The 25,033-nt window shown below is 39.8% G+C and overlaps 1 protein-coding gene and 1 long non-coding RNA gene across 3 annotated transcripts in view; one reads left to right on the top strand and one right to left on the bottom strand.

The window, feature by feature from the left end:
- kcna4 (potassium voltage-gated channel, shaker-related subfamily, member 4) overlaps positions 1-22,824 on the bottom strand; it is a 35,975-nt gene extending 13,151 nt beyond the window's left edge. The window contains exons 1-3 of one of the 2 annotated variants that reach the window (XM_077588532.1): positions 22,375-22,824; positions 18,761-22,235; positions 8,106-9,453 (exon numbers count right to left, since the gene is read on the bottom strand). In XM_077588532.1, the coding sequence (XP_077444658.1) occupies positions 19,738-21,783 (2,046 nt within the window). In that variant the 5' untranslated portion in view covers positions 21,784-22,235; positions 22,375-22,824 and the 3' untranslated portion in view covers positions 8,106-9,453; positions 18,761-19,737. Of the gene's footprint in view, positions 1-8,105; positions 9,454-18,760; positions 22,236-22,374 lie in introns of those variants that run through there. The other variant, XM_077588523.1, reaches the window with a different exon arrangement.
- Positions 4,764-10,224, top strand: LOC144065568 (uncharacterized). The gene is made up of 2 exons (XR_013297205.1): positions 4,764-4,901; positions 9,909-10,224. It is a non-coding gene; the product is annotated as an uncharacterized LOC144065568 (long non-coding RNA).
- Positions 22,825-25,033: the final 2,209 nt, after the last annotated feature.

The following is a 25,033-nucleotide window of genomic DNA, read 5'->3' as shown; positions in this document are numbered from 1 at the left end:
ACACAAAACGAGCAAGAGTGGACGGAGCTACCGCGTAAAGTATTCAAGTTAACTGCATAGCTGCCAACCAGACTACTTTTTTCTTCTCATCTTGCTGTAAGTATAAAGACGATTTCGGGCCAGCTGACACAATTGTCAACATTAATCAGTTTCAGAAACAGACAGTGTTGCTGGAGCAGCAGCACTCTGTCTGAAAATGACTCGTGCACTGACATAGATAGGACCCTCTGACTTTGGGAGTGTACATGGCCCAGAATTTGGTGCTAAACCACTGGCTCCACTTTTTCCGTCTACACTGAAAAAGAATGATTTACATTCACACTTAATTAAAATTGAACATTACTGGACAAACAACACCAAAGAGTAATGGGGGCTTTTCTTAATTCCAAGATTTCCCAGTATAGCATCTTCACAGACTGCAATGGAGCTGAGTGAGAAGACAATAGTTCACTCACGTGATAAATCATGTTATTTTCACACAGTTCCATCATTTGTAGGGGAAAACACAAAAAAAATCTATTGGATCACTTTTACTCATCACTAACACTACATCGTAATGAGAGTGCACGGGGGAATATTTTTTTAAGCGGAGCCAACTTTCTTTTTGTTTGATTGAAAAGGCCTCCTGGCACATCAGTAAATCTCAATGATCATACTACAAAACGATCAAATCGAGCTTTTTTTTCCCTGTAAAACATTTCCTTTTTTGTTAGTCCTCAGGCAGCAGAGTTGCATGTAGGTTAGTGTCGCCAAATCACAGCAAGTAGATTGTGACTGTGCTGGGCTCAGGCAGTTCTATTTGAGTGTTTTGCATCTTCAACCTGCGCTTGCATGTTTTTTTTCTTCCCAGTAATATTTATTATCTACTACTGTAACACATTTTAACTTTGTCATGCTAGTATGTTTTAGAATGCAATTTGATGCTACATATTACAGGCTACCAGTGTGTGATACATGACTACAAATTGGGCCTAGTATTTTAACAAGTGCAGCACAGTGAAGGTCTAATTTTATGATACCTAAGTGAGCCGAAAGTGACACAACCAATAGAAAAAATGATGACAATGGGAATATTCGTATATGGAACTCTAGCTGGATAACAAGGGCATTGAATAAAAGCTTAAACAGCTTTTAATGTTAAGCACTTTAATTGACTGGTGAGCGGCCCAGACCTCCAACCTTAACCCAGCTGGGACAGGCTAAAGCTCGCTTGTGACCCTGAATACTTTAAGTGGTCTAGAGAATGATACATGTTTGGATGTTGCTCCCCAGCAACTGTTTCACTTTTAAAGAATTTCCTGATAAGGTTTTCCTTCTCTGGTCTAAATGTCCTTCTCTTGCTATTAGCACGTTCTATTCATTCTATTCAGAGATCCCAATCAATAATTTGAAACAAATCTTAATTTTTTTCCCTGCAGGAATGCTCTCTCTTTGAAATCAGTACAATCAATTTTACTGTAATCTGACAATAATTTAATGGAAAGGGACCATTAACTTGAAAATAAACAACATTTCCAAGTTAACCATAAAACAGAGCAGACATTTCAAATGCAGAGTAATAAGTGATTTCCTTTACAGAGCAGTTTGCGTGTCGGTGTTTGCTGTATATTAGTAATCAGGGTTTCGGGTCAAACATATAATACAGGAGAAATATCCTAAATGTAGACTCTTATGCCTGGATATTTCATTTTTCAGAGCAGTTTGCGTGTCATTGTAAAGTTTGATTGACAGTGGCTGGCAGGCGGCCAGGTTGGACAGCACTGAACAGTGAAGAAGTGAAACGTGATGCGACAATGTGTCACCATAAGGCGATCCGAAGAGCTGACCCCCCCAAAGGATCATAGTTGAACTCTGGAGAGCACTTTTGTTTGCCTTTGATGTACAAATTTGCAAAATAGGAACTAGGTGGACATAGGGTAAATGTTTATCCATAAACAGAATTATTATGAATTTGTTTTCTTGTTGGGTTTTACTTCATTTTCACATTTATGAAATGGATATGCCAGGGCCATGCAATTTGTTAGAGGGGTTGATGGCATAGTAATGGTAGTTTGGGTCTACATGACATCAAATGTATTTTCAAAGAATGATATTCATCCCTCCAGCAGAGCAAAACTCCATCTAATAAATACCATTAAGCATCGACACTGCTCTGGTAGCTTACAGCTGTTATTGCTTTGTTTTTAAAACTCTGGGGCATTATTTGTATTTGAAATTTCACAGCTTCTAAATGGAGGTAGTATTTGTATAGTAGACTTCTGTCACGTTTGTGATATGTTCCTAGCGGCTATGGTAATCCATACATAATGTGAGCTTTGAGATTTTGACCATTAATTTTCTCTATATAAAGTTTTTACGCATGGTTTCCTGAACAGGCCGTACTCTGCGTGATGTCAAGACCCTTTTGACTTTTGTTAAAGTCATTAAATCGTTTGGACATCATTAGCATAAGGTACCAGGGAAGAAAGCATTGAAGCAGAAGTCTTTTTAAGGAGCCGAAAAGGTTGACAAAAAAGGGTCTTTTTCTTTGTCCTTGGGTATTGCTTGATTAGACAGCTGAGATTAATCACATTGTAAAACAAGAAAGGGACGACTGATCATGGGCCAAGTTCCCAGATTGTCATTTTGCCTAGTACTACTCTTTACAGAGATTATTTCAACTGAAAGAAAATGTATTGTTCTTTATAAATGTTTTAATAGTTGAAAGAAAAGAAAGAGGAATAAGTACGAAGATTAGTAGTAGGCATTTGGTTAATGTGCAACTAGATGTATTCAGGAAATACCTGTAATTGTAACACCTGTGAAGTCAGAAAAATAAAGGTATCCCCAATGGTGGAAACATTCTTAACAAATTGATGTGTTGACGGGAAATGTTATTAATTTTTATTATTATTCCATACATGTCAACCTCTGCCGATAACTGCCCTTATAAATGATTATGATTCCCCTTACAAACCCCCCAAAAAACTTACAAACACCGTACGAGTCGTACGGTGTTTGTAAGGTTTTTGGGGGTTTGTAAGGGGAATCATAATCATTTATAAGGGCAGTTATCGGCAGAGGTTGACAGGTATGTTATTCATTTACAGTTCCTCAATGATCTGTTCTTAAACTAAAAAAAATGTGGATTTTTGGGGGGATAAGGTACATATAACTTTTGCTGTCAAGCACTCAGTTTGAAATAAACTTTACCGGGTAATGATAACTGACAGCGCGTAAGCCGCTCAGTCCTACAGTATTATCACAAAGCATATAGTGTGGTGTCATATGCATGACTCAAAGTGCAAGAGTTGAGTTCAGGACAGGTTCAGGACCGAGAAAAGCAGTCCAACACATGCACGATCAAAAAAATTGAAAACAAAAGCAACCGCCAGAGAATACAGTGGTACGTCTACTTACAGAATGAATAGGTTCCAGAGGTTTTTTTGCAACATGGATTTTTTTGTAAGTAAGGGCATATTTTACATTGGATTAGCATAGTTTGTTCCCTAATATTTAATACCACCCACTATAAACCCTTTATAAATTATACAAGTATACCAATTTTATATGAAATATTTATGTTTGCAAAATAGGAAGAAAGTAGTCAGTTTGCCTTGCATGCTGGCTGTAGTATGTAAAGTGAATGGGAAGTGTTGAAGCATTTCTTTGTTATATTTATGTGCTTTGCCTCTTTTATTGTTTTGTAACTTGGACAGACTAATTGTATCTTGGAACAATCAATTAACCTGTCAAAGTATACCAAATCATAAGTACAGGCACCCCTGTAATAGTATTGTCCATAATTAAAATACCTGCTAAATTATAAATACATAGTGACAATTAGGTTAACATACATTGACTTAAATTTAATTCAAAAACCTGCATCTCTATTTTAGAGGGACTAACTGTGTTTTCCCAATTAATCACCAGAGCAATAATGCTGATACAAATAATAGATACACCATAATGAAAAGTCACAAAAGTTTAAAACCATTTACTATAAGGCACTGAAAATGGACCGTGAATGGCTAAAAACACCAAGAAATTAAATAATGGGGACATAAAGGAACATGAGCCGTGATTATTGCATATATCTCATTTAATATGAAGTACCATTTTAAAAGGAGAGCAAGAATCTGAATGTAGAAAAAAGGGACAAATGAGATCTGGAAGAAGAAGAAAAACCTCATCTACAACATTTTAAAACAGAAGTGCAAAAAAATAACAATAAACAGCCTGCGTTCAGTTAATTCTAGCCTCATTAAAATCATGGCAGGGACTGGAAGGAATCAGCATATTGTGCTTTCTTTCCTCAAATGATACCATTTCTTGTTCTACAGCAGACTGGCTGTACGGGGGCTGCATTTAAATGAAATACACATGGTGTTACATTCACAGCATAATGCATAATTCAGACCACCACTGTGGCTTAAACGCTGTTCCCCAGCTGTTATATAGTCACACTGATTAGTACGACAGCCAAGCTCCTGCTCGGCTACTTATAGCGAAATGTTATGTTGCTGCATAGCTGAAGAAACTTACCCATAGAGGGAAACACTCCTATTATTCATCATCTCTGTCACCCTCATTCCCAAATTGGGGAAAAAAAGTGCTCCTTCCCAGCTAAGAATGTCTTTAAGTTGTTTGATTTTCTCAAAGAATTTATTCACTCATTCACTACTCATGGAGAATTTACTGTTGAGGATCACTCATATCAAAGATTCCAGGCTGTGTTTCCATAGTGATGATTATGTTTACATCAAACAATTGTGGTGGCATGGAGCTTTCGTCACTTCGGATTTGGGAACATGGCAAAGGGTAGGAATGTAGTCCCCTTTGGAGAATTGCTGAAGTCAATAGAAATAATCTAGTCATTGTATTAATTGTTGATTATCTGCCAAAGTGCTGCTTTCTGTGGGGTGAGTCAAGTTCAATAGAACTAAACAGTGTTTGTATGTCAACTTTCTTAAAAGGAAAAAAAAATCTTCTGCCCATGTCTCGGTAAACCCTTCCCCCCAAAAACCAAGTGTTTATGTTGGAGCGACTTCCTACATAAAACAAATTGGACATTTTTCCGATAAAACTATTGAATTTCTTGGGGGGAAAAACAACTAAAATGCTGGCCACCACAGCAATGAAACTAAACGGATGAGGGTGTAACGCACGAAGAAGCATCACTTCAAGTAACAACTCTGGATTTCTGTCCAGCAGCGAAATTGGATTAGAACTGTGTTTTGTGCTTTTTTCGGATTATTTTACAAAGAAAAGCACTAAGCGTTGTAGCTCAGTGACATCAATCTATCAAATTCAATAAAGTAGCTCCTGAGCTGATGGTAGGACTTTTAGCATGAATATCAAAATTCACTTTGTCTTCAGGAGGGAAAGAAGTAAGCCCATAACCATAACAGGAAGAGAAACAAATATTATATGATTATGTTATGCATGTCTTTGAAGCCTTTTCTACACAATCAAGATAAACTAGGCATACTCAACATGATTAGATTTTAATTGCTTGATTCAAACGTCCAAAGCATCTGGATTCATTGTTCCTGCACATATTTATTAAAAAACATTCCTATGATTTGTCTGTTCAAGGACAGAACGAGAGGACTCCGCCTTTTTCATTTCATCTCACATGAGGCCCACGAAAAGCGTCTGATTGTGTTCAGTCATCACATTATGTAATTTGACGTTCAAGCGTAAAAAATGAAAGAATTATAAAACTGTTTCAAGCTCATGTTGGCATACAGTAGGTTTATCTGTTGAAGTGCAGATTTGCATTTTAAATAATACAAAGTATTCACAATCAAAATGTCAGTTTCATAAATGATGTTGCTGTGAAATGGCAAGTAGATTCAGTGCAGGAAATGCTGTACCTATTTTTAAACACAAACATGCACTTTTTTCAGTAGGGACACATGGGAGGGTTCCAATTAGCTCACAGGAAACCCACAGAGGCAAAAAAGAAAAGAAAAAAATACTGAGATGGCTCATAGTAAGTCTTTCCTCATATGCAGACACACTGCACCAGGAGGAGGAAGCAAAACCTTCCTAAATGCTCTCGAAAGATTTTGGGTTTTATTATAAATTTTTCATCAGATTAGTAGAAGTACCATTCACTCTCTTGTCTCACAGTAGTTTAAGTAGGCTGTCTTTGGGTGGAAAATTCTAAGGCGTCAAATCATACTTGCGCATTTTCATACCTCCGTGTATTTTCTGGGTCACCCATAAGAGGTAAAACTAGCCAATTGCAGGATTTGTGCAAAAAGAGGTCTGGTTTGTTACATTTAGAAATGATGAAACATATGGAAGCCTTGACCAGACGGACACATCGTTTAAAAAGTTATTTAATTCTTATAGTCAACTAATTATTTCCGATCAATCCAGTTCTTTATGATTTTTGTGAGTTTGGAAGATTTATGGTTGACAGAAAGAGATACTGAGGCTGAGGGAAAAGTGAGGGGAAAATCAGCCATTTGCTAGCCATGTAAAATTATATGGAACTTTCCTTCACTGCTGAGGCAGCGACTTCAACCTTCCAAGCCTGTCTAACGAAAAAGACCATGATTGCATAAACCAGCAGTTGGCTGGATGGAGAACAAATTTAAAGTTAGTGGCCTGACCTGAAAAATAAAACAAAAATACTAAAACAGAATGGTGTGGTTTTTCTTTCCATAATTCAACAGAATGTTTTCCAAAATAGCAGCATGGGCCCGAACAAATAAAGGGAAACTATAAAGTCGCCTGTTTTTTCACCCTCAGATGTATGAGAAAAGACAAAACGGTTTTATTTCCACATGCTGTTTTAAGTAAGATGTCATTTTTAAGGTGAACCACTAGACATGAAAATTGACTCTTTTGACAAGCAGACATACCAGGTTACAATTAGCTATGTGGGATCCAGACAAAACTAAATACGGTCATTTCACCATAAGTTATTATGTCAGTGAATGTTGCTGTTTAAGCTATTTACTGCCAATCAAATATAGCCTTGTGTTTTCATTAAGTGATGCGTATCTTTTTCAAAGGTTACTCCAAATACCTTAAAATGACCGGTGAAATAGTTCCACACGTATCAAAGTATTCACCACACCGGGTGATGTCGCAAAATAGAGGTTGTTGGCTTACATAAATTAAAGAAGACAATAATTGAAGTTAATGGAATGGAACAGGAGAATTGGCAGTGGGAGACAAGGGGCATAAGAGCAAGATAACAAACGATCTGAATGAGAACTATTGGAGCATGAATAATTCAAAGCCTACCGCCCAATGATTTTGAAATACACTACTGATGATATGTCAAGAAATTCCAAAATAAAAGGATTATATACAGTACATGTAGCAAAATTATATTACATAAAATATAAAACCTAATACTGAAAACAACCATATAGATTTAAGTTCATATAAATATTAAGTAGATATCATGGACAATATTTTCAATCTAATTTTACTCAATTATTTTTTAATCTGGTTCAAAGGAATCTATCGTTTGGGATGATATGACTTTAGTTTATAGGACATTGCATTGTTTGTGGATTCCATGCCTGAACTATCTTGCCAAGACCTTAGATGGTACCCGGACGTTTCGTCGACAGACGTTTGGTCGACACTCTCTCTCATGATGATAATTTTGAGAGTGAGAGATTACCTGGTTGATCACTTTCAACAGTAAACTCTCTGTCTCTCTCTTTCACGATTATACGCAATTTATTGATAATTTTGATATTAGATATTTAGATATCAATGCTCTTACATTGTCAATGCAATTACAAACTCACTCTCTCTCTCATGATTATAATTTTGAGAGCGAGAGATTAGCTGGTTTTTCGCTTTCAACAGTAAACTCTCTCTCTCTCTCATGATTATAATTTTGAGAGCGAGCGAACCCGGCGACGAAACGTCCGTTCGACAAAATGTCCGGCGGCGAATCCGTCAACCAAACTTCCGTTCGACGAAACGTCTTTTTTGTCCTTTGTTGATGACATTTGGTCATATTTGTAATCTAATGCGTTCATACTCCACAGGCACGGAGTAGATATCTGATTTTTACCCAAATACAAATGAGACCTGGTCAGATTTGAAAAAAAAAATGGGTCACACTGAATGGAAAATTTTGAATGGGCAATGCATATCTCATAAACATTCATTCATATTTATGGCAGTCTTCTGACATTGTCATAAGAAGCATTAAAATAATGTCTAACCATAATCTATTATTGGTCACATGCAGACAGACATTTATATTCACCTATTGACAAAATAGCTTTCAAATAAGAAGAAACTGGAAACGCATTGTGAATGGAAGGTTTCCAGCCGCTGGATTCATTGAATTCCTCTTCACTGTTTAAACAATAGAAAGAAGCCAGCATACAACGAAACACAAGAGAAATCTTTCTACCAACATTGCACTCACTGCCTTGTTTGTTCATGGCAAACACATATTACTTTCATGTTTCCAAATATGCAATACAAGCAGTTAAGATTCACGGATCCACCAATGTTTTATTAAAGGAGTTTAGGCAACTTAACTATACACAGTAGTAAACTATGTATAAATTAATGAGGGGATAGAACAAGCACTTTTCATGAGCTCATCTCTAAAAACGTCAATAATCCACTTCCCAACAAGACAAATTTCTAATTCCAAGCCTTTCGACTATTATAGGTGGGCAAAAGATTCAGTAATACATCCTAACCGTTCAATATTTCAGCAACATGCTTATTTATTTATGTATTTATATATTTATTCATGTATTTATTTATTTATTAACTTACTTATTACCTATCTATTCATGTCTAAAATGCCTTTTGCTGTATCTGCATTCTCACCCTCTTGCTACTGTGACAATGAAATTTCCCCAATACAGGATGAATAAAGTTATCCAATCCAATTCAACTGTAAACCAGTCATAGCAAATGTTATTATGTATGGCAATGCTTCGGTATCCGTCTGACCTTTGACCTCCTGTTGTGGCTCTAGGACTCACGCAGTGGCCCCAAATCCACAGGAATCGGCACTTCAGTGTTAAGATTTACAGCAACTAGTGCACAATTAACAAGTAAAGCATTTGTATTGATCAAGATGAAGTGTATGTGAGGTGAGGGTCTCAAGAGTGACTCATCTTCATGTAAGATAGTCAAGCCTGGGTGAGCCGATTGGTCGAGTACAGCGTCCTCGTGCACAAATAAATGTGCGCACATGCACATGCAGCGAGATTCACCCCAGGCCCTTTAGAGCAAGCATTAGTCACTCCACATAAAACCATCCAATCCATCCAAAGCAGGGGAGCAGGAACAAGTGGGGGACGAGGTCTATGGTGAGCTGGTCGTTTTCCAACTTGTGAAGACAAAACCACGGAGGTCTTCACGTTAGACTTGAGCACAATTTTGCTTCACAGTGACCGATACTGGAGGAGACACCCTGATACGGGCTCATGTTGGATTTGAGTCTCCCATGTCTACATCAACCTAGATGAGAGCATTGGCTGTAACCTGAGGCCATATGACCGTAATAGATGTTGACTGCACGCGTGACACTTGCATAACCACCGATTACCTATCAGCATTTAGCAGGAGCGGCGTTCACACTTTCCAAAAATTACATTGACTTTGTCCTTCAATATTTGATGGCTTTCCCCATCTAAAACACTTCATAAAATGATGACTGCTTAAAGTGGTGATGGGCAGTGTTCTGCCAAGATCATCATCAGGCGCAATCAAGACGAAGGTTTTTGGAAAGTAGCCTTCAACATCTATTCCCGTTGATGTTAAAAGATGTGCAAGCTTTATGAATGTTAAGAGTCAAAAGGAAATGAAGACGCAAAAGTATAAAGATCCCATACTATATAAGCAAATGCAGTTTTTCTTTGCCTCAGATTTAAGTGTCATTCATTTTCATTTTCTGAATCACTGATCCTTGCAAGGGTCTCCCAGCTGACTAGGCAGGGGACACGCTGAAACCAGTTGGCCAGCCAATCGCAGGACACAAGGAGACGGACGGACAACCATTCATGCTCACACTCAGTGTTCAACCAACCAGCATGCTTTTGGGACCGGAGTACCCAGAGAAAACCCACGCAAGCCTGGCGAGAACATGCAAACTCCACACAGTGAGGACCAACCTGGGATGATTCCCCAACCCTCGAACTGTGAGCCCGACACTCTGGCAACTCGGGCCGCCGATTTAAGTATCATCATATGGAAATCAAGTCAAAAGTAAAAACAGGAGTACTCCTACAATCATGTGTGTAATACTGTTTGATCCTCTTGATATTTACCTTGAACACCATAGCATAACACAAATTGACAGAGCAGATTCTGCAGTGGTATCAGTTCGTTAACCAACCAAATGAACTTCGGCAGGTGTTGATGATTTATAGCCAACAGACTGAACATATTAAATGAATAGGGTGACTTTACCAAAGAGGACAGGAAATGATATAAAGTTAGTCATCTTCTTCTTCTGGGCAAATTGCACATCTAATAAAGCAGTCCTCACAAAACAGTGCTTATTTATTTGATTGATTTATATGAATAAAGATGAGAAGCATACTGTAGTTCATCGACCTTAGTAATTGGTATTTCGAAGTAGACCACCAAATCTACCTGGAAAAAAAATTATAATTTGAGACTTTGGGATTTCTAAGACTGATGGGTGGATTTTAGTTTATTTCACTCGACAACCATACTTAAAAACAACAGTCAAAAACATGCACGCTTTCACCAGTTCTTAAAAAACTGAATTCTCCATTGGAAGACTTCTATGTGAGATCTCAACTGATAACCCTAACCAATTTAAATTAGACCTGTGCAAATCAGTCAAAAATCCTTTATGGTAATTAAATTATCATTATATTCTATGAGATGACAACGCATACATCCCTTCAAGCATCACATAGACCAACACAAACCTACATACTACATACATATATTGTCACACAGTAACACTGTGACATTTCAAGCATCAAAACAATAATTTATTATCCATTTTTTTAATTTGTTTTGTTTATAAAACCCACTCAATGACAACACAGATGCATTAATGAAGAGGATATCTCTGTGGAAAGGTGTTGGAGATGCAATACCTTGGAATATGTTTAATTAGCAGTGCAATCTACACGTCTAGGATGAAGTAACATAATAAATAAAGCCTTTTTTAATGTCTGATTAATGAAGTCAATTGGAAAGAGGGGACACCAAGGAGCGAGAAAATACTCAGGTTGCTACATTGCGTAAGCACTACTCAGTAGCTGTGAGATGGTTTAAATTTACACAGGGTTTGTAATCCCCAGTGTGCTTTAATAACTGCTCTTGTCACAATGAGCTTTGAGTATTGAGTTAACATTGGTAATAGGAGATGACAAATAATGTTTATTAAGTTCTCACTGCCCAGAAACAATTAAAAGTTACGCTAAAGCAGTTAAGGGGTATTTCCAAATACCCACTGACTCTTTTATGGCACTTTTGCAGGTTACAATGGGAATAGATTTTGAGAGAACAAATAAAACAAAAATATATTATTGCTGATTTACCCCCTTCCCTGACATATATAAGACGGTTTGAATGCCTCAACTCATAAAAGCAATCTAATGTGACTGAGACTGCGCTCTTCATGACCACACTAACCACATTATTAGGGGCACATTCTGTATAAGAAACTGAACATTTATCCACCACAACTCTTCCCTTTATTGTTATTATCTTTAATTTTAATTAAAGTGCTGCTGAGGTGCTACCTTGTCCGCTCCTGAGCAGTACTGGGTTATGTGACTTCTAAAAATTCGCTGAGAAAAATGGAGAGCAATAATAGGTTGCTGTCTCTCTTTAATTGTTCAATTTAAAAAAGGAAAGCAACTGGCACTAAATTGTGTTTATACATTGCAATCTATCACACTGGGAGCTTTTACCTATTAAAACAACACTCAGTCTGGTGGGTGGCAAGTGGTTAGCGTGTCCTTGGTTCAAATCCAGGTCGGTCCACCTGTGTGGAGTTTGCATGTTCTCCCCGGGCCTGTGTGGGTTTCCTCCGAGTACTCCGGTTTCCTCCCACATTCCAAAAACATGCATGGTAGGCTGAATGGACATCCTAAATTGCCCCTAGGTATGAGTGTGAGTGTGCATGGTTGTCCGTCTCCTTGTGCCCTGCAATTGGCTAGACATAGATTCAGGGTGTCCCCCGCCTCTGACCCCTGAGTCAGCTGGGATAGGCTCCAGCACCCCCCGTGACCGAAATGAGGATAAAGCAGTTCAGAAAATGAGATGAGATGAGAGACTCAGTCTGGTGCAGCACAGTTTTACAGCACTGTAGCATCAACATGCATGTGGTATTTTTAAACTAGTACTTTTCGCCAACATTTATTTTGGACAGCTAAAATGTTTCATCCACAGCAATTATTCTGGAAGTCATTAAATATGTGTTCAGTGTAATAGCTAAGCAATATGAAAGGAGATTGCATTTTGTCCAAATTATGTTTTGCAAATCATCCATCATCATGACCAAATGTAGATTTTATTTTGTACCCTCTGCTATGTATTGACAGTTGGATTTAAGTTTGATTCATTACTCAACAGACTTAAAGGCTGGGTTAAAATGGGTTAACCCCACAATTAAAACAGAATGCTTTGAACAAATACTTCCATGAGGATAACAGTTGGAAATGTCCACCGGCAAACCTTTATCAGGCCTGATTAATGGAATAGCAAGACACTCTAATGAGACTTTCCAGCCTTGTGACATTTCATTCTGTTTTTAGCTGTTTTCTTTTCTCGTTGCTTTGGTTACCTCCAAGCAAAAGATTCAATCAGCGAGCCGTGACGTGATCATCCATGAGTAATTATGCAAAATCTTTTCAGGCATTGTGGGCTTTCGAGACTGCGTCAGATTGTTTGATTAGACCTTCCCCACAAAATCACCATCGTTTATTCTTTTATGGCTCTGCAGCAGTAAAAATAAAGCCTGACTTTAATGATCACGGTCAGTGCGCCTTTTTTTACCACACATATGTTTGCCTAGGGAAACACAGTCCCAATAACAAGCAATCAAAATGCATCTCGAAAACAAGCGTTTTCTGAGATTTGCTCTTCTGGTCATCAGCCTCAGTGGCTTTTTAGGAGAAGAGGCGAAAGAACAAATTGGATCATACACCCCCCCAGGCCCCATGGACTGGACGTCTAGCATCGACAATGGTAGCCAGTGAGTTAAATGTTACAACTGGAACAACTTGCCTTTGCATAAGCCCAAAACGCATATATTAAAATGTGTTATATTTGCAGATGTGAGCGTATACACTTCTCTGGTCTCACAATCCCAGTTTTATTCATCCCAAAGGGTGTTTGATGGAGTACAGTACATTTTGTGCCTTGCTTTGTGCACTGGCTCACGATGGAACTCACTCGGGTTGTCCTCAAACTGATTCAGTTTTGATAAAATGGAGAATTGAGATTGAACTGAAAAAAAGTGCACCTGATTAATTTATTGATGCAAACTGGGTACTTTTTTATTGCTAAGGTTTGATTGCTGCTGTCACTTAATTTGCTTATTACATGAAGAGAATTGAGGATTCTCACTAAATTGTTCAACTTGTACTGGTAACCTTTATATGACTAGATAACAACATTAAAGGCAACACTGGCCTCAGTTAAAAAGACAAATATATTCCATGAATGCCTTCGTTTATAAAAGAAGAAAAGGTTCATCGAACAACTGCCTCTCCAACATTTGATGGTTATTTTCATCCACCTTCATTTTCATCCACGTCCCCTTTTGGCTGACGGTCTCCTCCTTTCTTTCAGAATGTCAATGTTGTCTCATTTAAAAGCACGTTTGTCCAAGTGAAGGATGCCGCGACTGTCACTCACTTACTAATGATGGATGGTTTTAGGGGCTACATGCTGGCTATCCTAAGAACAGCTCTACCCACCCTCAGCCATCCACAATTTTGTGCACAGTGTCTGTGAAAAGTCCGACACAAATACGATTGATCAATGTTGATGGTCAATATCAGTATAAAATGCCTTTGGTGTCCTTATTACTAAGTTGTCATAAAAACTGAACGAATGCACCTTTATTCTTATTATTAGTGACCAAAATTTTGCACATATATTGTCAATAATATGCTATATTTTATATGTAAATAGTTTTTGCTTTATGTTAATTTTGCTTATTTTTCATAGGGGTTGTGACACAGGGGACACTCAGAATCAGTGGGCAGCACAAGAAACTGACTATACTAGTCAATTTTAGAGCACACCGCATCATTTTGTGTGGCACGGGAAAGTAAATCATGGGTGCCGACTTTCTGTTTTAGGATCAAATTAAAATAAAAAGTATAGATGTATATTAAATTTCCTGATTTTCCCCCTTTTAAATCAATAATTGTAATTTTTTTAATCCATTTTTTCTGTGTTTTTAGTTCAAAAATCATTTTGTAAAATCTAAAAATATATATATATATAAAAAGCTCAAATAAACATTGTTTTAGATCTATAAAAAACTGAATATTCAGGGCTTTTAATCCAGTTCTGTTAATCAATTTATAAAAAAAATTCTTAATATTATATCTAAAATGGTCCGGCCCACGTGAAACCTACACAAGTCCAGGGAAAACATCCAAACTCCACACGTATCGAACCCTCGAACTGTGAGGCCGGCGAGCTAACTACTCACACGCTGCGCCATCTGGTTAAATTCTTTTTAAAATTTTTTTAATTAAATGTTTTTAAAAGAAGAACTTATTACTGATGCTTCACCTCATGCTTATGAATATTAACCCAATGAGGGGACTCTTTCCTCAAAGTCACATCATATTTTTTTTGGCTGGCATTTAAAATTTCTAATAGCACTCAACTAATAAAAAGTTGTAGAAGACTGACCAGATTGCATTTGTAACAGCATAAGAGCTACTTAAAGCAATCAATTAAGTTGAATGGAAAATGTCAAAAATACTCATTCCTTTAGTACAGTTTCCCTACTGCCTAGCCTCAAAAGGGCCAATTGTTTGCAAGCCAATCGCAATGTACAAGGAGATGAACAACAATCCCTGCCGGCACTCACACAAAGGGACAATTTAGAGCATATGTGTCAAAGTGGCGGCCCGGGGGCCAAATCTGGCCCGCCGCATCATTTTGTGTGGCCCGGGAAAGTAAATCATGAGTGCCGACTTTCTGTTTTAGGATCAAATTAAAATGAAGAGTATAGATGCATATTAAATTTCCTGATTTTCGCCCTTTTAAGACATATAATAGATAACAGTAATTTTTTAATCAATTTTTTTTCTGTGTTTTTAGTTCAAAAATAATTTTGTAAAATCTAAAAATATATACAAAAAGCTAAAATAAACATTGTTTTAGATCTATAAAAAATTGAATATTCTGGGCTTTTAATCAATTTTTTTTAATCCATTTATTAAAAAAAAAATCTAAATATTATATCTAAAATGGTCCGGTCCGCGTGAAATCAAGTTGACATTAAAGGGGCCCGCGAACCAACCCGAGTCTGACACCCTTGATTTAGAGTGTTCAACCAGCCTGTGCATGATGTTAGGATATGGGAGGAAACCGCAGTACCTGTAGAAAAACCACATAAGCATGGGAAGAACACGCTAACCCTTGATCTCAGAACTGTGAAGTGGGCGTGCCAACCACTCTAACACCATGGTGCCCATTGCTCAACATTATTTTGTTGAAATTGTGGAGTCTCAAGTGCACTCTAGGATGATATTGAATCATAAGTGAAAATGTGTTTGGATGTGTTGAGGGGACATACCGTGTCCTCAGAGTCCCTGGGCAGGTATTTGGATAGATGAGTTGGCTGCACATATGACTTTTTCCTTCAAGTTTAATGGGACATTTGTCACCGGGGTCAGTTAGGACTTTTAGCATCAGTTGTTAGTACAATTTGGCATGTGTTTTTTTTTAGAATAAGTCATTACAGTTTCCAAAGTCAACGGTCTTCTAAATGCTAAAGCTTTGTTTAATCAAATATTGCAGATTGTGATGGTCACAATAAAAGTAAAGACACACCATCCACCCATTTGAGTTGTGGGTGAGCTGGTGCTTATTCGAGATAACTTTGAAAGCCAATTACAGTTGGATGTCCATCTCCATCAATGGGAGTGAATGAGTTAATTTTGTTTTATTTTTAGTGGCATGGTTATGACTAACCCTGGCATCATTAAAAGTGATATGCAAACTGCTGAGATATAAACCGAAACATTTCTAGTTCATTTATTCATTTGAAATGCCACATTTGAAATAAATGTTGCAGCTTTACGTATTACACAATTCTTATCACAGTGGAACATGTAGTCTTACAAGCGACATCATAACTATTAGGGTTATTAGTCTTACGTTATTATATATTTGAACCTATCAATAACATTTGCTGTAATTGGAACTTTCCATGTCTTAGACAGGTTCAAATTATTATTCTTTTTCTCTCATTTAGCCAGGATACTTACATTTAAAGGTTAGTCTTACGTTATTATATATTTGAACCTATCAATAACATTTGCTGTAATTGGAACTTTCCATGTCTTAGACAGGTTCAAATTATTATTATTCTTTTTCTCTCATTTAGCCAGGATACTTACATTTAAAGGTTAAAGAACAATAAACCTGTGGACTCTCCCATTTCTCAATAGCCAGCTGGATGCAATAGAATCAAGGCAGTTAGCCTTTATTTATTAATCTGTGCACACTTCCTCATACTAGAAAATGTTCAACCTTCCACTGAGTAAACCAGTTTCTCAGTTTGTGTCATGTTAAGGCAGGACTGCATCAATAAACATATCCCTAAAAAGGGAATGTAAAAAAGCCTGCTTTTTGGTGGAGGAATGGACAGTGTCCACTTCTATATCGACACTATCCGGACTCTTTTTAAAGTGCATGCATGCGTCTTTTGCCAAAAGCTTGTCAAAAACACTCTTTCACTTGGTGCAGGCTGGTCTAGATATAAAAAGCATACAAAAATCTGAATCGAAAGACCTAGCGCAGGGATCTCTTTCGCTCTAGATACGTTTAACAGAGGAAACTATCAACTGAGTAATAGTGATGATAAATGCACCTTTAACATTGCCTTGTATGGCAATAAATGTGATAGACTTCCTTGCCACCTTGGATGTCCTTTGACAAGCATGGGAAAACCTCAGAGAAATAAGCATAAATAACTCTGTTTGTCATGTGGCCAGGCCATATGGTCTAAATCTGCACTACAAACACTGTCCCTGCATGTGACACTATCAGAACCATTCAGCAATATTGTGCGGCTTGAGATAATACAGGCTGTTTTCACACTCAGCTCAGCAGCATTGCACTAACAGTATGTCTGAACCACACACTTTGCTTGAAAATTTTAGGGGATTCTGCTTCCATAAAGCCATATTATGTAAGTATACCAAGTGTGAGACATAAAAGTGAAGAAGGCCATGTGAGGTTGCTCATGTATTTGCCCATGACTGAAAATATTCTGTATGAATGGTTCCTGTGAGAATATAGACACATAGTGCAAAAAGTAATTACATGCTGTTGCAGTGATTACGTGCTGATGTGAGCCTGAGCTGAGTGAGTGACAAGGTGCAGCGTGTTCGGGTGATTGTGTTGCACTCATAATCTTTTATGGCTGTAAATGCTGGTTGGTGTGCAGAGGGAGCTGTCGAGGAACATTTTCACTTTGACTTTGGTTTTCAAATATATACCTCATTCTTTTTTTTTCAACAGAATCTCCCATTATATTACATTGAATGCAAGGCAACACGGCATTGTAAATTATTATAGTCCGCTGGAATCACGACAAATTTTGGAAAGCAATGAAAAGGCAGCATGGTGGTAAAAGAATATGTTGGGTAACTGTAAAATGGGATATTACCTATCGTTATTGTTTGTTTGTGTACTGGTTCAGTCATAGTGAAAGGTCACTCAAATGTGTGGTTTGAGAAACACTTTATGGCCGGGGAACCAAAGGGTCACGTTTTTAATGAGGTATAAGCACCTGGCCTTGCCTGGTATAACTTTACACAGTGCTCATCTTCACATTTAAATGGTCAGGTTACAGCATCGACAGCTTTTCCATGGTGTCTAATGAAAAAAGATTATCTTTTTTTTTAATGCTGTTATTGAGCTACTCAAACTTATAGTGTTATATTACACAACTTTTAAAATTGTGATTGGTATATTTAAAATATATTGTATGTATGTGTTTTGACTTGTATTGTATTTTTCAGTATCATCAGCTTTCCTCCTTAGCTGGGAGAAATCATAGAGTTCAATTGTATTATTGTGAGAGCTGTGGTGACAATTTCGTAACAAGTTTAAGTTATTAATTATGCTTTTTTTGTCTTGTTATATGGCTAATACGAATTTCGCTTCTCCAGTGATCATGCCCTCCATTTGCACAGTAGTTCAAATGTATGGATTATTGTCTCACTTATAAAGTGAACAAGATTGCAGCTTGTCAACAAAATAAAGATGGATGAGGTTTAATTTTCCATTACATAATATCATATTCTTTCTTAACTCAGAGAATGCAAGCGTGAAGAAGAAAAAAAACGCTTACATGCTTTTTACACGGTTTGTTACAATTTGGAGCGGTGGAGCTAAAATGTGTCCCTCAGGAAAGTTTATTCTAAGTTTATCCTAATCATACTTCATAATTAGGCAATTACAGCATTATAATTGATGGAAAATATTGTGTACATTGCAACTGATTCATTTGAAAGTCAAGGTAAAAATATTTGGCTGCTCAACATATTAATTAGAAAAACAAGACAAGGCTACATACCTTGGAAGACATCCACATCCAGATGAGATTGTTATAGTCCTCTTGAGTAAAAAAAAAAGCCAAGTCCAGCTAACGTTGGAAAGTTGCTCACAACATCCTCGCAAGGAGTTTCATCAATTGAGTCTTTTTTTGCTTCAGCGTTCCATTTGCGTCCGTGTAAAGGGATATTATCATTTGAAGGTGACTTAAAGTAAATGTATTTGGGGATACTGACGTCATGTGTTGAGGCCTGTCCATTAAAAACATGGAGGGACGAATCTTTCCTCCTGCTATGTTTGAATGTGGTGATTTCTGTGCTTAGCTCTCATAGGTGCACAAGTACAGTACAACACGATTATTTCTAGCCCTGGTTTATGTGATGACTGCTAAATGCACTGCCCTTTACGTTTCACACATATTAGAGCTCTAAGAGTGTTGATTAAGTTTGATGAAAAAACTTTTAAGAGGTTTTCATTCGGAGAAGATGGGGATTCATTTCCTATGGGGAGGTAATATATTGAACACTTGAAGATTTAAAAAATATATATATATTCTTTTTTAAATGATTAATGAATACCTGCCAGCCTACATTTTTTCCTCCTTAAAAATATCTGAATCCACTACAAATTTCTGTTGAGTGCAAACAAAATGTGGCTTGATTGCTTAAGAGCAAACTGACTATCAATACACTTTCCCGCTATTGACAGATTAAACTCATAAAGTGCAAGTGCAGTGTCTACGTCTTTTTAAATGTCATTATATGTCGAATTTGGAAGCTAGCAAAAGTGAGATTTATTTGGTAGAAATTGGTCCTAAAGAGTGGGAAAGGAGGGTTTCGAACTATCGCGTGACCTGTTACCATGGTGACCTGTAATTGTGTCTAGGGGATGGGAGGAGACGCACTGCCCATGCGTTTAGCTTTTTTGGGTGAAGTACATGTATTGAGGATGTAATATTCTCAGAGAAATGGAAAAAAAACATAACGCAAATAATTGTAATCACACGTCAGTCTGAATAGATTTTGAGTTAGTACTGTTCCTTCTGCTTATGTCTGTGCCATTTCCTTTACTCGGGCTTTTGTCCAGGGCACATAGTGACTCCGTCACCCCTTCTTCCATCTCCATGTACTCTGCTTTGTCCCCGAGCGACGATCCGGACGGCGAGCCTTTAAATTGACGTAAAAAGTTGGGAAAGTAGGGGCACATTGGCGGTAGGCTCTCAACCACCGGTTGCGCCTGCTCTTCGTTGTTATCAGTCTCACGGTGGTAAAAGTAGTTGAAGTTGGAGACGATGACCGGCACCGGCAGCGCGATGGTTAAGACGCCCGCTATGGCGCACAGGGAGCCCACTATTTTGCCGCCTACCGTGATGGGCTTCATGTCCCCGTAGCCCACGGTGGTCATAGTCACCACGGCCCACCAGAAGGCGTCCGGGATGCTGGTGAACTGCGAGGTGGGCTCGTCGGCCTCGGCGAAGTAGACGGCGCTGGAGAAGAGGATGACGCCGATGACCAGGAAGAAGATAAGCAAGGCCAGCTCCCTCATGCTGGCGCGCAGAGTGTGGCCGAGGATCTGGAGACCCTTGGAGTGTCTGGACAGCTTGAAGATGCGGAACACCCTGACTAGGCGGATTATTCTCAGAATGGCGAAGCTCATCGCCTGCTGCCCGTTGCCTTGGTGCTGCGCCAGGTCCGTCCCCAGGGTGATGAAGTAAGGCAAAATGGAAACAATGTCAATGGTGTTCATGATGTTCTTAAAGAAGGCTGTTTTGCTGGGACAGGCAAAGAAGCGAACGGTGATCTCAAAGGAGAACCAAATAATGCACACGGTCTCCACGATGAAAAAGGGATCGTTGAAGGGGGTAAACCCGTGGTCCGGTTCCGTGGAGTTAAACCTGGGCTGCAAGTACTCTTTCTCGTCCCTGAACTCAGGCAGCGTCTCCAGGCAGAAGATGACGATGGATATGACGATAACCAGCACGGACACCACTGCGATGCCCCTGGCCGGGCTGGAGCTCTCCGGGTACTCGAAGAGCAACCAAATTTGCCGCTTGAACTCGTCTTCGGGCAGGGGTTTCTCCTCCTCTTTGACGAAACCCTCGTCCTCTCGAAACTTGAGGATCGCCTCTTCGCCGAGCTCGTAAAACTTGACCTCCTCGGAGAAGATGTCAAACGGCACGTTGGCGGGTCTTTTCAAGCGCCCCCCAGACTGATAATAGTACAGAATGGCGTCAAAACTCGGTCGGTTCCGATCGAAAAAGTACTCGTTCCTAAGCGGGTCAAAATACCGGATGCGCTTATCGGGGTCGCCCAGGAGAGTGTCCGGGAACTGCGTAAGAGTCTTGAGCTGAGTTTCAAACTTGAGCCCCGACACGTTGATGACAACTCTCTCGCAGCAGCCCAACTCACTGTAAACGTTGGCGTATCCGGACTGGGGACGTCTGTCCGTAATGGAAACGGTCTCGTCGTCATCATCACCAGCACCACCGTCGTTGTCCATGTCGCAGAGAAAAGTGGACCTCTTGAGCGTGCGCTCTTCCTCCTCCTCATCCTCCTCCTCCTCCTCTTCCTCCTCGGCGCCCTCTTCCTCCTCGATCATGATGTCCTCCTCGGATCCGAGCAGCGCCAGTTCAGAGTGGCGCAAGTCCCCGCCGAGAGTGCTCCGGCTGCGTCTCCACCGTCCGACGCCGCCTTGCCTTTTGCGCTCTCTGAGGAGTCTCTGCTTCTCCGGATCCTGAGAGGAGGGGGAGGAGGAGGGGCGCGAGGCGGTACCACCGCCGCTGCTGATGTTGCCGCCGGTGGAGGCGGCACGAGACGGATGCTGCCGGTTGTTAAGGAGATGCGCGCCCGACGAGGACGCGCAAGTGGATCCCCCTGAGCCGGAGCCTGCCCCGTCCGCTCCGCATCCGCTCTCGGCCGCTCTGTTGTGGGCAGCCTGTCGCTCTCTCTCCCGCTCTCGCTCCCTCTCCCGTGCACGGGCTTGGGCATAGCCGTACGGCAGGTGGCTGTTGCACCCGCCGTCCGCACCCACCATTGCAAACTCCATTTTTAAGTCACAAGGTTCTGAGGTCTGAGGATAGTTAGTATTTGCGCCTGAAATGGAGCGATCAGCTGTGCATCAAAACAAGAGCCCACGCACTCACATCCATTCTGCGTGTGCACTTGCTAGTGATAATTTATATTTTTTTTATGTTTTATTTTGGACAGAGGCCCCCGCTATTTTATGACATCATTTTCCCAGCAAAGGTGAGGGGCGTGGGGGGCCAGGCCTGTTAAGAGCGCACTTGCAGTGGCAGGCTTGATGTGATCAGCATTGTGAGTCACGCTAAGTCTCTTTGGTGGTCTCCATCAGGTGGTTAATTCCTCCACATGCGTCTTTTGATCCTCCTGCTTTGGCCACTAGCGGATGCCATTTTATGGGGGACATAAAAAAAATAGGATCCGTGCGGTTATATTATGGCTCTCCTGTGACTTTACATCCTCGTATGATGTCTGGAGCTGCAAGAAAACAGCGCAAAACGTTGTAGTGAAACACTGTGAGCCAACTTAATGGTGTCATTATAATCATCGTCATCGAGATTACGGTATTCTTAAATAAATGCTGCGCGCTTATTTATAGCTTGTAACATCTACTCACATGCGAGAAAGGGCAAAACACCACCCGGACATATCAGCCAGCGGGCGATGGGGCGTGATCTAAGGTGACGATACACTTCCAAAATCTCCCGTGTCACTTTTGGATGCAATGTGACCAATCCGTTGTCGTAACCGAGCAGCGACCACCTCTCCACTACATCCATGCGAGCTCTGACGCACTCTCAGAAGGGCACTTTTTGGCTGCGTGTCGACGTCTCGGATCAACAGGATCTGTTGCGACTTCATCCCACTGTGTCGGCTCCATCGCCACAACCCTTCCTCCTCAATGCAGGCGGTGGTGGTCGAGGTGGAAAAGGGTGCGCGAGCGGCCAAATGCACGCGAGGATGGGCAAAAGTTTACCTTCGCACCAGCAAATGTTAACGGCACCTGCATGGCGGAGTGTGAGCATCACACAGCTGTCTGTCTGCAGCTGTATCCCTACCTATCCATCCTCCTGTATCCCTCCGGTGTGCGCGGATGTGCTGGAGAGTATAAAAGATTAGGGGCGCTCTTTCCGCAGAGCGTGCAGGCGGTGCTCGGTCCTCCCCAAGTGGATACACTCCGCCACTGCCACTGTGCTGCAGTCTCACACCCCAGAACACCTTATGTGCTTCTTACCAAAAGCCATCAATTAGACTTGGAACAAGACTTCATTAGGGTTTAAGAGGACAGCCACGAAGGTGAAAGATTGGTGAGGTCAGTCTGTATGACCTTTAATCCCTTGCGTGTCTGTTGAGCAGCTGTACAACAGAGCTCTTGTATTTCCCTTGGGGTCCATGCATCCATCTGTCAATCCACCTCCTTATGGGTTCTTTCAGGTCTTTTTTGCAACGTGGGAATTTTCATCTCACTAGTTAAAAAAACAAAAACAAATACAACCAACGGACAATGACTTAATAAATCACAAATTAAATATTGCATGAAGGTAGTACTTCTCTGTGCCATGTACAATGGAGAGTTCCGAACTAATATTTGCAAAGTAAAATGGTAAAGGGAGGCTCGGTGATTAAGTGGTTAGCGCGTCAGCCTCACATTTCTGGAGTCCCGAGTTCAATTCCAGGTCGGTCCACCTGTGTGGAGTTTGCATGTTCTCCTGCCTGCATGGGTTTTCTCCAGGTACTACGATTTCCTCCTACATACCAAAAACATTCATGGTAGGCTGGTTGGACAATCAAACTGCCCCAAGGTGTGAGTGAGTGGTTGTTTGTCTCCTCGTGCCCTGCGATTGGCTGGTCACCAATTCAGGGTATTCCCCGCCTTGTGCCCAATGTCAGTCAGCTGGGATAGGCTCCAGCACCCCCTGCAACCCTTGTGAGGATAAGCAGTTCAGAAAATGAATGAATGAATAAAATCATAAAAACATTTAAGTCAAATACGCACTGTATTCATTAAAGATCGCATAGTGGTAGTTAAAATGATCTGTTATGGCTTTGACGAACCAAATGATTAGATGGAAAAGAAAAAAAAGCTGACGTCACTGTGGGCCAGTTTGTTGGTCCCACCAGACCTTGTGCGGGTAAATAGGAAATCAGATCGGTGAAAGAACATGTCCCATTACCAATCGTTGAATTTACATTTTCAGCTCTGTTCGTGATGAAACAACTTTGTCGAGTGTTGTTCATCCTATCTGCTGCAGTCTTTATCGTGCAACTATAATTTTTCTTTTGTCTTGCAGAAAAGTTGATCGCATTTGAGTGTTGGCTGAACTGGAATCTGGGCTCCTATCTTGCTGTCACCTGCCATGACTGAGTATCCTCTTTAGGTACTTTCCCCAAACATTCTAAAAATGTGCACACCCAGGTTCATTACAGACTAAAATGTCCATATATATATGAATATATGGCAACTATCGGTCCACTGCCATGCAGTCCCTGAGGTATGCAGTAAACTGGATAGGTTCCAGCACACCTAATGAGCAGAAGCAGTAAAGAAAATGGATTGATGTCTTGCAAGAAAAACCTCAATATTTGAGTACAAGTCATTATTGTGATTGTTAAAGAGCACCAGGCCAACATATAAATCTGTGCATTATATATTCAGACTTTACCAAGACTGTCTAAAAGAAAAGTGAAGTGGTATAAAAACTGTACTGTCAAATTATACATCTCAGGTTGTGTCCTGTCAAGTTGTCGTATAACAAATGAATAACTAAATTAAAACTATAATGCAAATGCACATTTGATTTGTAGAGTAAAAAATCGTCTTGGAAGAAAAATACTTCATAATCAAATGAAATTCAGACGAGTATTAATACATCACCCTGAATCTAATGGTGTAATTAGTCTGGCAGTGACAAAAAATGTGTCAAATATAAATTAAGAATGCATTACTTTTATGACAAATTTGTAGAGGCATTACAATGGCTGCTCCAGTTATTCATCTTTAAATTAGTCTCAAGAGCAACAATCAAAAATAATACTCAGCAAAAAGACCATTGTTTTCAAATAACGTTGTGGTAAGTGAACAAGCGTTATGCAACTCAACAGCGTTGCTCCAACAGCTGTTTTTCTCTTGCAAAATTGAGCTTTGTACAGGTATCTCATCACTTGCACACACAAAAAATTCTCAAATGCAATGTGACAGTAAATTTCGTGTTTTTTCATGCGTCCAGGTTTAATGCGGTTGTGTAGATAATCTGTGGGTGCATGCGGCCCTTTAA

This window comes from Stigmatopora argus, chromosome 2 (genome assembly GCF_051989625.1).
Source record: "Stigmatopora argus isolate UIUO_Sarg chromosome 2, RoL_Sarg_1.0, whole genome shotgun sequence".
NCBI lineage: Eukaryota > Metazoa > Chordata > Actinopteri > Syngnathiformes > Syngnathidae > Stigmatopora > Stigmatopora argus.
Note: the sequence above shows the minus strand (reverse complement) of the source record. Positions and strands in the feature narration are given on the sequence as shown.